The 13,308-nt window shown below is 38.7% G+C and overlaps 1 protein-coding gene across 7 annotated transcripts in view; it reads right to left on the bottom strand.

Moving 5' to 3' along the window:
- KSR1 (kinase suppressor of ras 1) overlaps positions 1 to 13,308 on the bottom strand; it is a 1,687,803-nt gene that overhangs the window by 232,841 nt on the left and 1,441,654 nt on the right. For all 7 annotated transcript variants that reach the window (XM_044054644.1, XM_044054643.1, XM_044054646.1 and 4 more), the window contains one exon: positions 6,665 to 6,796. In XM_044054644.1, the coding sequence (XP_043910579.1) occupies positions 6,665 to 6,796 (132 nt within the window). The remainder of the gene's footprint in view (positions 1 to 6,664; positions 6,797 to 13,308) is intronic.

Genomic DNA, 13,308 nt, shown 5'->3' with positions numbered 1-13,308 from the left:
CTTTTTAACAGTTAAACAGCAAATGGCAAAACTCCTACAACACAATACGATGTCAGTCCCAACAACTAGCAAGTCCTGATATATACAAGTGTTACACTACAGCAACTGTAATAGTCTGGGTAAGCATAAACTCACTAGGGATTTAAAAAAGAAGACTATCAAAGGGAAGTAGGGCACCACCTCCCTACTGCAACTGCAACACCCCTCAATAACATTCCCACAACTGTGAAGAAACTGTAAATCACAAAGTAAACAGAATCTCAAAGCCTGCTGCACTGTCACTAAGCATAATTGCAGAGGGGATTTTGCACCCCTGACCTCTTCAACACTCTTGCTACATAACTTTACTAAAAGTACAGTTTTGTACCTACCATAAATGTAGATGTTCGAAGATCCACATTGCTGCAGTCCTAACACTTGGGTAGTCCGCTGTCCCAGTCGGCCCGAATACCAAAGTATATGGCTGACGTCGGTCAAGGCGCATTAGTCTGACGTCAGGACGTCAGGGTACAAATGCGCATGACCGACGTCATATCCTCAGTCTTTTCTTGCCCCAGATGTCAGAAGACCCTAAAAAGATAAGGCTAAAACCAAAAACACCACACACTCCTGCACCAAATATATATACAATATATACAAATTTACAAGAGTATAACCTCACCCACACAACCACCCCTAAACACAGAGGGGAAGGAGGGAGAATTGACTGCAGCAATGTGGATCTTCGAACATCTACATTTATGGTAGGTACAAAACTGTACTATGTTCTTCATACCACATTGCTGCAGTCCTAACACTTGGGTAGAATCCCAAAGCAGAGGTAAGGGAGGCTGGCAAATCATAAGGAAGCAGGAGCTGACAACATGCCCTGCAAAATAGCCGTGGCAAAACCAGCCCTAGATTTAGAGTAGAGAGGAAGGTGGTAATGCTTAGAGAAAGTATGCACTGAACTCCAAGTAGCTGCCTCCAAAATATCCTTAGTTGCCACCCCCTTAGAAATGCTGTTGAAGTGGCAGTAGCCCTAGTGGAATGAGGCCTAATCCCAGCTGGAATCTCCTTGCCATGATGGGAATAACAAAATGCAATGCAAAACCCAATCCACTTAGAAATAGTTTGTTTTGACACAGGCTTGCCCTGAGAACTCAAAGCAAAAGAAACAAACAACTGCTGAGACTGCCTAAAATCCTTAGTCCTGCTTAAATAATAACGCAACTGCCTGTGTACATCTAAAGTGTGCAAAATCTTTTCCCCTTATTTTGGGGATCTGCATAAAAGGTAGGCAAATGAATAGTTTGGGTTAAAGCCACACGAGAAATCACTTTAGGCATAAAGGAAGGATTAGTACGACAAGATACCCTATCCTTATGAAAAATCAGGAAAGGCTCAACCGCCATAAGGGCCTGCAATTCAGACACCCTTCTTGCAGATGTAATGGCTAACAAAAAAGCAGTCTTCCATGACAAATACTTCAATTCAGCAGTAGCTGCAGGCTCAAAAGGTTGTAGAGTGAGTTTCTCCAACACAAAATTGAGGTCCCAAGCAGGAGTAGGAGCTCTACGTGGGGGTCTTATATTCTTTGCCCCTCTAAGAAATTGCTTGAACAAAGGATGAGAAAACAATGGTGGGTCACAATCATAGTGAGCTGAAATTGCTGCAGCATGAATCTTAATGGAAGAGAAAGACAAACCTTTGTCCAATAACTCAGTAAGATATTGAAGAGCCACACTCAAATTTGGCACAGAAACATCCAAATCCTTTGCTGCACACCAAAATAAAAATCTCTTCCATTTTCCTGCGTACACTTTCCTTGTACTAGGTCTTCTGGCTTCCATAATCACATTCAAAACTTGTTGAGGAAGCTGAGACCTGCTATGGTTCAAAACAGAATATGTCAAGCTGTTAGATGAAGAGAGTGAAGCTTGACATTGAGCAGATGCCCGTCCTTCTGAGACAATAGGTGTGGAATCAAAGGTAAGGGCCATGGAGGCTTCCTTACCAGACTCCTCAGTAATGGGTACCAGTGCTGCCGAGGCCAATCTGGAGCTATTAAAATCATCCTTGGCTTGTCTTGTCTGACCTTTAGAAGTACCTTTGGGAGGAGAGGCAGAGGTGGAAAGGCATACACATGAAGATTTTTCCAACTGAAAGAAAAAGCATCCACTTTCCAGGCTGTGTGATGAAACCTTTTCGTGCAAAACTTTGGCAGCTGGTGGTTTAGTGGAGAAGCGAACAGATCTATGTCTGGAGTTCCCCATGACACTGTCAATGTCTGAAATACATGAAGATCCAGTTTCCACTCGTGGGGATCCATGATTTGCCTGCTTAACACATCTGCTAAGGAGTTCTGTGCTCCTGGCAGAAACCTTGCTTGAAGATTCAGCTGCAAGCTTAACGCAGTCTCCCACAAAATCATTGCTTGCCTGCATAGAGGATAAAAATGTGTTCCCCTATCTTTGTTGATGTACCACATGACAGTTGTGTTGTCTGTTAGAATCAACACCTGCCCTGGAAGAAGTAAATCCTTGAAAGCCAGTAATGCAAACTGGACTGCTAACATCTCCTTCATGTTGATATGTAGATGCTGCAGTCTGGCAGGCCACTTGTCTTGTATCCACTTTCCATTCAGATGAGCTCCCCAAGCTGTGTCTGAGGCATCTGTCGTTAGAATCTGACTCGCCTCTGGCCGGGTCACAGAGAGTCCCTTGTTTAGGTGACATTCCTGAGCCCACCACAAAAATTCCTTTTGAATGCAAGGTATTATTTGAATGACAGTGTCCAAATCCTGGCAGTGCTGTGTCCATACATTTTTGAGATACCATTGTAGCTTCCTCATATGCAGTTTGGCATTGGGAAGTACCAGAATACAAGATGCCATGAACCCTAAGTCTTGAAGGACTGTCCTTGCAGTCAGCCCGGACTGATGAGATAGTTGATGGAAGTAAACAGAAAGATTCTGTTGTTTGTCCGGGGTTAAAAAGGCCATCTGGGTTGCTGTATTCAGTCTCACACCCAGAAAGCACATGTCTTGAGAGGGTACTAGACTGGACTTTATTTCGTTCACAGAATACCCTAGGCATCTTAGCACTGCTATCACATATTCCAAATGCTGAAGAAGCACGTCCCTTCCTTGAGCCAGAATCAGGCAATCGTCCAAATAAGGATAGATTTGTATTCCTTTTAGCCTGAAGAAAGCTATCACTGGAGCCAGAACCTTTGTGAATACTCTGGGCGCAGTAGATAAGCCAAAGGGCAATGCAGAGAACTGATAATGAGAATTCCCAGCTCGAAAACGCAGATACTTCCTGCAAATTAGTCTGATAGGAACATGAAGGTAAGCTTCCTTGAGATCCAAAGTTACCATCCAGTGATCTTTGCCCAGCAGAGGTAAAAGCTGTTGTAACGCCAACATTTTGAACTTGGGAATGTCCAGATAAGTGTTGAGGATAGACAGATCCAAAATTGGTCTCCACGTGTTCCCTTTTTGGTACTAGGAACAGGCGAGAATAAAATCCTAGGCCCCTTTCTGGCACAGGAACCGCTGAATGGCCCCTATTTGGAGCAACAGAGAAATTTGCTTGTGAGCCTCTTTCCTTTGTTGAGGAGGAATGTCTGGCATGCCTTTGAAAGGAGGCAAGGTATGGAAATAAAACCTGTAACCGTGGTGAATGATATCCAATACCCATCTGTCTTGGGTAATTAAACTCCAGTTTTCTTTGAAAAGTGCCAACCTTCCTCCCAAAGGTGCTGCCAGACGAGAAGATTCTGGCAGCTGAAAAGGCAGGTCATTGTGTCTGTTTACGAAAGGACTGACCCCTGCCCTCACCAGAAGACTGAGCAGGTGAACTCCCTGTTCTAGGCCTAAAAGAACCTTGAGCTCTGCCTCTACCACGCCTAGACCTACCCCTAGACTGGGAATCATAAGCAGGATATGTCCACCCCTTGGTAGGCCAATTTCTACTAAACTCGGAGGCTGAACCTGCAAAAATCTTTAACAGTCTGCATAGACTTAGCCTTGTCTTCCATTTTCTTTAGAACTGCTTCCACAGGCGAACCAAACAACACATCAGATTGTAAAGGAGCATCTAAAATCCTTGTTTTCACATGCTCAGCTAAATTCTGATCCCTCAACCAGGCGTGCCTCATGAAGAACAGAACCAGTGGCAGCCACCCTCAAGAGGCCTGCACAGCATCAAAACCACATTGCAAAGAATGCTTACCCACCTGTTCAGAAACATGAACTAAATCCTGCAACTCTTTACACTCAATACCTTCCGCCAAAGCATCTACCTTAGACTTTAATTGTGAAAGGAGATAATTTTGGTATTTCAACATGTGAAACTGGCAATTCAAAGCTCTCATGGCCAAAGTGGAAGAAGTATACACTTTCTTTCCCCATCTATCCAAAGCCCTAGCCTCTTTATCTGGAGGAACAGGATTTTTAACAACAGAAGCCTTAACACCTTTAGGCCCCTGTGAAACAGTTTCTGGGTCTGCCCTAGGACTCTTAAAAAGATACTTATGAGCTTCAGGCACCCTATAATATCTATCCGGTTTAACTGGAGCAGGAGGCAAAGAGTCAGGGTTCAGAGAAGCCTCTGCCAAAACATCCTCTACCACATCTAGAACAGGAGGTATAGCTAAAGGCCTATGCTGGGGTAGAAACAAAAATTCCCTAAGCCTTTTCCTGGAATCAGAGAAATCCTGACCTTCCCATTTAAAATGCACCCTCATGGAATGAAGAGTCTCTGAAAATGAAAAATCCTCAGGAGGAGAAGCAGAAGGAGTAGAATCATCTACATCAGAATCAGAGTAAGGGGAATACTCCTGCAAGTCTTCAGTCAAGACTCAGAAGCATCCGAACACTGCTCAAAACTCCCAAGCTCAGGTTCCATCCTAGGCCTCTTATCAGGAGGGGGCATAGAACCTCTAATCATAGTAATCAAATCTTCTGCCATCTTAAGCATATGCTTCTTAGGTACAGACCCTGAAGAACTAGGGGTAACTCCTGAAACAAAACCTGGCCTGCCCCTGGGAGAAGCCTTGGAAACAGCACGGGAGGGCCTAACCACCTTAGGAAGGGAAGGAAGAACAGCTACCTGAGAAGCCCCTTCCGCCTGGCCTACCTCCTGAGAGGTCACATCTTGCAGTAATAAAGTCTCTCCCTGGGATTCCAAAGAAATTTCTGGCTGAACCCCTGGCTCCACCGAGCCCTCTAAAGAACCGACGTCCGGGACGGACGGTTCTTCCAGCCTAGGCTTTGCTGTTTTGTCCTTGCGCTTTTTTGACGAAGCGGGCGTCGGAGCATCCAACGGCATTTTATAATTACACCGCTTCCCAAAAACTAACCTGGCACAATCTAATCTTCTCTTTATAGTGCGTTTGTTAAATCTAGCACAAGAGCGACAGCCAACAACGACGTGCTCAGGCCCTAAGCAAGGTATACACAAGGTATGGTAATCCCTATGAGGTATCTGTTTCCCACAAGAAATACAGTTATTCACTTTTTCTGACATCCGTAAAATACTGAGGCAAGACAAAACCAAAATAATCCCCAACGGGGTACTTAGCCAACTTGGATTCGGTCTGAAACTCCGACTTCGGAAAATCTCAGAACGCCAACCTGCACTTGCAAAACTGCTTCTGCATCGGACCATGCGGCAAAAAAGACTGAGGATATGACGTCGGTCATGCGCATTTGTACCCTGACGTCCTGACGTCAGACTAATGCGCCTTGACCGACGTCAGCCATATACTTTGGTATTCGGGCCGACTGGGACAGCGGACTACCCAAGTGTTAGGACTGCAGCAATGTGGTATGAAGAACATCCAGAAGTTGCTCCACTTTCAATCAAGGAGATGCACTGAAATACAGCAGGTTCAGACTTGGTATATATATTCCTGTATTTGCTTAACTAGCCTTGCTGTTCCCAAGGATTCAAATCAGTCCTCAAGCTCCTCACATTTTCAAAAGGAATATCAGAGAACCACATCATATTTGGCAACTGGACTCTTACAGCTTTTGGCACAGCCATGATTTCAACAAATCCATGATCAGCGGTGAGTGTGTGGTTTAAATATTTAGCACTATACATCTACTTCAGTCTACTAATTGGAGATATTTCGTAAATGTGACCTCTCTGTTTAGTAATCATACTGAACACTTTATTTTACTTGCTTTGTAATTTTCAGAGTTGCAAGTTTCAGGAAATCTCTTATCTTCTGATATATCTTCACCATGTTTAACTGACTGAGTAAAATATTTTTTTTCATGTAAAAATCTAATCCAGGAATAAGGACCTTGAATATAAAAAAATGAATGTAATGAATGAAAGTCCTCCTCTTTATTATTAATAAAGAAGAAAATACACTTTTCAGAATGCCAATGTGTTCTCTTCTATAAAAATCAAAAATCCAGGCACAGTAAGCTAGGCTACTTTAGGATGGAATCACAACACAGCCCTAGGCAGGAGACAAGTTTTTTCTTGTTCTGTGTTTAGTGACGTTAACTTACATTGCTGGTTCATGCTGTTAAGCAATGTTTATTTATGAAACTCAAGCCACACAACTATATCACATCACATTTTAGTGCATGGTACACATTGTATGATGAACATATCACTCTAAGCATAACATTACCACATTAAACCATAAATTATATTCTCACCCAAAAGCATAAACATCAGCAGCTTTGGAGAACGGTAGTTTGTCTTCATCTCTTCCAGGAGACATCTCTCTGACAATCTCAGGCGCAAGGTAGCTCAGCCAACCCCGAGGCAACCTCAACTCATTCTCTCGTCTGTTAAACAGAAAATAATCACAATTAATATTTCAAACTACTACTAAAATAGTACCTAAATAGGACTTGGCTCTGCTCCTGCACTACCCCCGGCTGAACCAATCCCTCCCTCTCCCACCCCAGCATACTCTATGTTAAGAGAAAAGAAATTGTAAAATTTCTTAGATAAAGGAGAAATATTTTTGCCTAAGCTATATAATCTAGTCATCTGTGTTTCAGAGTGTACTTGGCGTGTTTAATGTTATCTCTGTGAACTGCAACTTGTGAATATTTTAACCAATGCCAATGTTATTTTTCAACTTGTTATATCTGTCCAAATATTTGCACTATGTATATTTTGGGTCATGCTGTATGAACTGAATTTGAAGTTTTTTACTCAGTAAATATGTCTTTTTTCTGTATTAAGTTTTGTAATAACTTTATTTAACTGTAACCATATTATGCCACTGTGGAGCTTTTCTCCCAGTTAGACTTTCTCGGTAAACAAATGTCATATAATTAAATATTTATTTATTTATTTTAGTCTGTTAACTAAGAGAAAGGACTGTCCCAAAACCCTACTCAGCCACTTCCATGGCCATTTGGCAAAGCAAAACAACATTTTTGAGTAATAGTACATGAAAATATAAGGAGATATAACAAAACGAACACTTTAAAGCAAAGGGTAACACTAACATGACATCTACTAATCTTTCTTGAAGATATCTCTGAATGAATGATCTAATTTATGAATTAAACATTATGTAACCATGTTTTAAAGGTGAACAGGCATACAGTATAGATTATTCCTCAACAATATTAATCAAAAGATTACTAAAATAGCTGCAGATCTAAACAGAGGCAATTAGTAACTAATTTAATGAAAATTTGTTTCAGATCTAAAAAGGATGTTAAAGCCAACTTAAAATGTGATAACAGTGTGTACTATAATCCATGCATATTAATGATATGATTCTACAATCATAAAATAAACACCTTTGAAAAAAGGCAGGTCACGTTAGAGAGTGGACATCTGGTGGTAATGGTCTTTCAGATATAGAATTATATTTCCTTATCCTCAAATGTTAAGACAATAATTTATTGGTTAAATAATTATAATGACAAATGGAAAGATATTCACGGAGGTATTTGGTATAAATCCAACAATTTCACAAAATCAAATCATACTAAAATAGTTACTAATAAATTTCATTGGTTAGTAAAAGACTATTTTACAGAAAGCAAAACCAAAAACATATCAGTTAACTCTTGTTATATTAATACGATAATAATCTTCTTTAAAATTTTCATTTTCAGGAACTCTGAATATAAAGCATGCATTTGTATTTCCAACTGCATACACTCAAAATACTATTAATACATTTAATTTAACAACAATGACTACATTTAAAGACAAAAACCTGTTAAACCGGTATTAATTACTAGACAATGGGAAGTTAGAAAATGTTGACCATATCATTAATAAGTTTGAGTTAAGCAAAGATATGTGGTCAGAAATTCAAAACTGTAGACAACTAGTTGAACATAACATTAATCCAATGCAACCAATAGTTAGAAATTCTTTCCTCACATTCATTGATTTATCATTATTCTAATGCACCAGAATATAATTGGAAAGGGACTTCTATCTAAAATATATAAGGTACTTAAGAAATCAACAGTATGTCACAGAGAAAGCTACTGGGATTATTTTAGACTTGTCAATAATAAACTCTCCAAGTGAAGATGATAAAAAACTAATACTCCAATCTTCAAAAACTACTTCATCACTAAGGTGGAGGATATTCTCTTGGAAGTTCTTACATAGAACCTTTATCACACCACATAAAATTGAATTGATGTTTAATAAAGACACACAATGCTGGAGATGTAAACTAAATGTTAAAGCTGACTGGCAGCATATGTTTTACAAACTGGGATAATATGAATTATTTCTTTTTAATGATAAATAAAATAAGAGATTTGGTCAACATAAATTTAATACACCTATTCCCACCCGTGTCACAAAAACAAAATACCCTATTTTACGGACTATCTTAATATTAGCAAGAAAAGTCATCACCAAGAACTGGAAGAATCAGACTATTCCTACTGTGAAGGAGTCTGTATACTTGGCAACTGAAGTTTTCCATCTGGAACTTCTCATGATCAAGACAAAACATCTAGAATCACTCCTTCATATATGGTTGAAATTCAAAGAACTCCAGGATAAACTAATTAACTAATAACTATTTTTATCACATTTCTTTTTCTGTTTAAATGCTTTGTTTTACAGTAGACACCACCGTAAATAGTTATTTTAGTTGTTGTATATTACTGTTTTTTAGACATGAATATTTGATTTATAATACTTATATTATCATATATTGTTTTGTTGTTAAAATTTTTGATAAAAACAATTGAGAAAAAAAAGGCAGATAAATACAGAACTAATTGAAGAACAGCCTGCATGCTGAAGAAATAAAAACAAAGATGAGAAGTGGTGCCTCACTTACTCTGACATATGAAAGACAGTGGATTTTTTTGTAAATCTGATTCCTAAGCCAAGCTACGATATCCAAATGTTCGTACAGTGAACCTTGGATATGAAATTAATCTGAAGCAAGGAATTAGTGTAAAAAGCAATGTACAATGATTTTGTTATTTATTTAATGCATTTCTCCTTTGTTGACTGGGTTAGTCCACTAGGCTAATGGCCTCTTTTCAAAGGAGATCGCGAGGTGGTATTTCAACCAATAGGGGAAATTTGGCCAGGGCATCAGGAAACTTAACCTACTTATTTTAATAAGTGCTCCGGGATATTTCACATCAACTTCAGCTACTACCTACTCAAGAACATGAGACCTAGGTTTAACATCTCACCAGAAAGACAACACACTCAGGAATGCAGCACTCCACCAACTCACTCCCACAATACTGCACTGCAGTGTCAGCAGTGCAGTCACTTAATGTAAGCCCCATACTGCCATACAGTGCCACAAGTAAAGAAATATGAAGGATCTTTCCTTCAGTAATTGTTTCTAAGCTGTCATTCTCATGTGAAGTAAGTTATGACTGGTTCTCCATTTTCGACTGTTTATTTATTAACTTAAATGAGACTCTGCCCCCAAGACTGTACAAATAGTAAAATTAATAAAACATATCTCCCTCGAAGGATAGGACTCCCCACACACATAGTGATGTGGGGTGTAGAACTGACCTGGGAAGAAGAAATGAACGGAGCAATTGGATAACTGGTAGTGGCTAGATGTTCAAGGTAGAGCCAAGGATTAAAGGTATAAAAAAGCCTACATTACTGACTCCATTAGGTGCATAAAGCTACATGTAGATATCCCTACAGATGTTTGCCTGAAAGCACCAAATTTGTGTGCCAAGTAAATTTTTTTCTGTATTACAAGGGTGAGCATTACATGATAAAACAGAGAAACACTGAAATGCGTATTACTCTTTAACAGAAGAAAAATGCACCGAAGACTTGCTCTCACTTTCTGTTAATCCAGTCATATTATTTAAAACACCCACCAAACATACTACTGAACATTCTCAGATCATTTTTCAGTTTAAAATAAAACCAATGATAAACTCCTGGGCCTAAATATATTTATTTACAGTTTGTTGACCTATTTAGCCCTACTGGATAACACCCATCTTTAGAGGGAACCCGGAGGAAGACAACAAAAGCAAACTTTGTATTACAATACTAAGATAAGAAAAAAAATCATCAAACAGATTACAGAATGGATGGTAATTCTACAACACTAAGATAAGGAAAAAATCGACAAACAAACTACTGATTGGATCACAATTGTATAAAGTTCAACAACTGAGTAATCAAAGATATACACATGGCATTTACAATAAGAAGAGATCTTGATGGTGAATGAGAGAGGCAGCATATCAAGGAATGTGGATGGAGTATACATTAAACAGAAGGGAGTGTATAATGTGCAGTTTGGTTAAGGATAGGTGAAGGATAGAAAGAGTGAAGAGTAAGGAGTAACAAGAATACATGGGAGAAGGAAAGCATGGATGAATACATAAAAACAGAGAATGTATGAACATAAGGCAGAAGGAATAGTTTATGAGAAGTTTTACTGAAATAAAAAAAGAAACGCTTTGGAAACAAGCCATGCCATGTCGACAATGATCTAACTTTTGAACGACATGTGACCATTTTTTTGTAAGAAAGTCTTTCTATGTTACACAGCTTATAAACAAAGGGATTATGTTTATATCTAGGGGCATCACTGTCCCCTTACTCATCCTGCATTAGGCCAGTCATTGAATATAATGTCCCTTTGGCATATAGCTGTCCAGACACACTCAACAACTGGAATACCCACAGAGATACCTTACTAAAAGGATACAAGGTCTAAACAATACATCCTACAGTGACTGAATCAAAGCCCCGTCGCTACATTCTGTATACAGACTGATAACAGGTGACCTGTGTCTGGTATACAAGGCATCCTCCAACCCATTACTGATGGATTTCTGCACATCAGCTTATCAGTGACTGATTGTGCACATAAATCTTTTTTTTAATGCCTAAGCACATAACACGTGCCACAGTGGTGGGTTCCACAGAAACTACTGGAATTCTGTTTATAATGTAAATGTGCATTAAACACAGTGCCTTTAGTCTTGATTCACTAAAAGTTACTAGTAGGGCAAGTAAATCTGCATTAGGCACACAGTTGTCACTAGTGGGGCAGTAAATGTGCATTAAACAGACTGCCATTAGTCTTAACCTTACTAAAAGTTACTTGTGAGGTAGAACTATTAACTGCAAATCACCACTTCATTCTTAAGCATACCCCCCAACCTTTCCAAATATTTCTTAGTGAAATTCTTTGTAACCTTATCATAATACAGATCTGAGGGCGATAGCTTTTGTTCCCTCCATGATGGACTTCTGCTATGTTATTTATCACATGGGCAGGTTAACAACGATTTGCACATAATAATACATTACTATCTATTGGTTTGCTTCAAAGGGTGGTGATTATCTTATTAACACTTTATAATCTTTATATCCAAGAATAAACTTATATCCTGACTAGTGTTGTAACTAATTAGCCAAGCATGAATTGTTCATGTTTACCTTCAAATTGTGAATATCTCTTCAGCAAACTGCTTACAATGATATTAACAAAAGAGTTATTCAACCTTAACGCATACTTTTCTTAAAAACATGACATAAACAAGAAGTCAGTGCTGGGAGCCACAACTGTTCCTCACAAACGTCCATTTGTCCTAATGATACAAGTTACATTAAAATATATTTTTTGAAAAAATCAAGTTCATAAAATAAATTACTGCAATCTATTTGTTTACAACATTTCTCTAAACAAATCAAGACCCAGTTCATGTGGTATGGAGGTATATAAATTGTGAATATCCATAACCAAAAAAAAAACTTCCTTCAGCTACTAACATCCAGTTGTTTTAACATTTCCAACAAACCACCACAATTACAAATAAGTAATGCAGGTAGGTGCATGAGTGTGTCCCCCTTCTGTGAAGGTTGGGCACCGGGCTGGCAACAGGACACTGTAAAAATCCACTGCAAGTCAAGAGCAGACCGGATCTGCTGTGGCGACCCCTAACCGGGAAAAGCTGAAAGACTGTTTAATGGACACTATTTTTCCTGGTCGCAAAACAATGTCTACCAACAAAGCTTTTGTATGCCACTCTCTTTCAGAAGTTGTCTCATGGGTAGCTTATTTAAGTTCCTGTGAATTTTTTGAAAATTGCACATAACAGGAAGTTTAACCCAAACTTACTATACAAATACCTACTAATCATACAAAACTATAAATATACAAAAACAGAAATCTGTACCCATCGTGTATTTGCTGACTGACTAATCAGGCAAAACTTCATAAAATTCAGTATCTATACTACATTTATTCATTTAGTGAACATGCAATATTTTGTCCAACATTATAATGCCATTTCATGCAATTCTTTCTACGGCTAAGCCATTTTAATTAGCACTTCAAGACTCTTCTACTCGCTTGTAAATACAGCTCTCAACTTTTGCTTAAGAATCAGAGCTAGAGCCAAAACACGTACGGGAAAAGCCCAAAAATCAGATACAACTTTAAATACTACTATAATTCACTTAGAAAGCAAAAGAAAAACAGGTTTTGCATCAGCATGCATTTTCTGAACAAGAATAATAAAACTCTAAAGTCAGGCAGTATTGACTCACTGTAATACTTCGTGATTTACCAGAAAAACAAAAATGTTATGAGAGACATGGCAAAAATAGGAGTAAAAACCAGGGAGAGCTGAACACTATTCTTATAACATGTATATACTAATCATACTTATTTACATAAAATGACCTCATTTTGTCCATTACTTTCCTTCCAAACAATGACACCACTATAATTACAGAATGTAAAAGAGTAGGTCACTATTCAAATTTATAAGCTGCATGAACCTCAAAACTGGTTTTGAAATGTCATTTTCAAACTGCAAAATGTCCAATGTATTTGTTGTCA

Source organism: Protopterus annectens, chromosome 13.part0 (assembly GCF_019279795.1).
Source record: "Protopterus annectens isolate FY-2018-M chromosome 13.part0, PAN1.0, whole genome shotgun sequence".
Taxonomy (NCBI): domain Eukaryota; kingdom Metazoa; phylum Chordata; order Ceratodontiformes; family Protopteridae; genus Protopterus; species Protopterus annectens.
The sequence above is the reverse complement of the archived record's forward strand: the minus strand, read 5'-3'. Positions and strand labels throughout refer to the sequence as shown.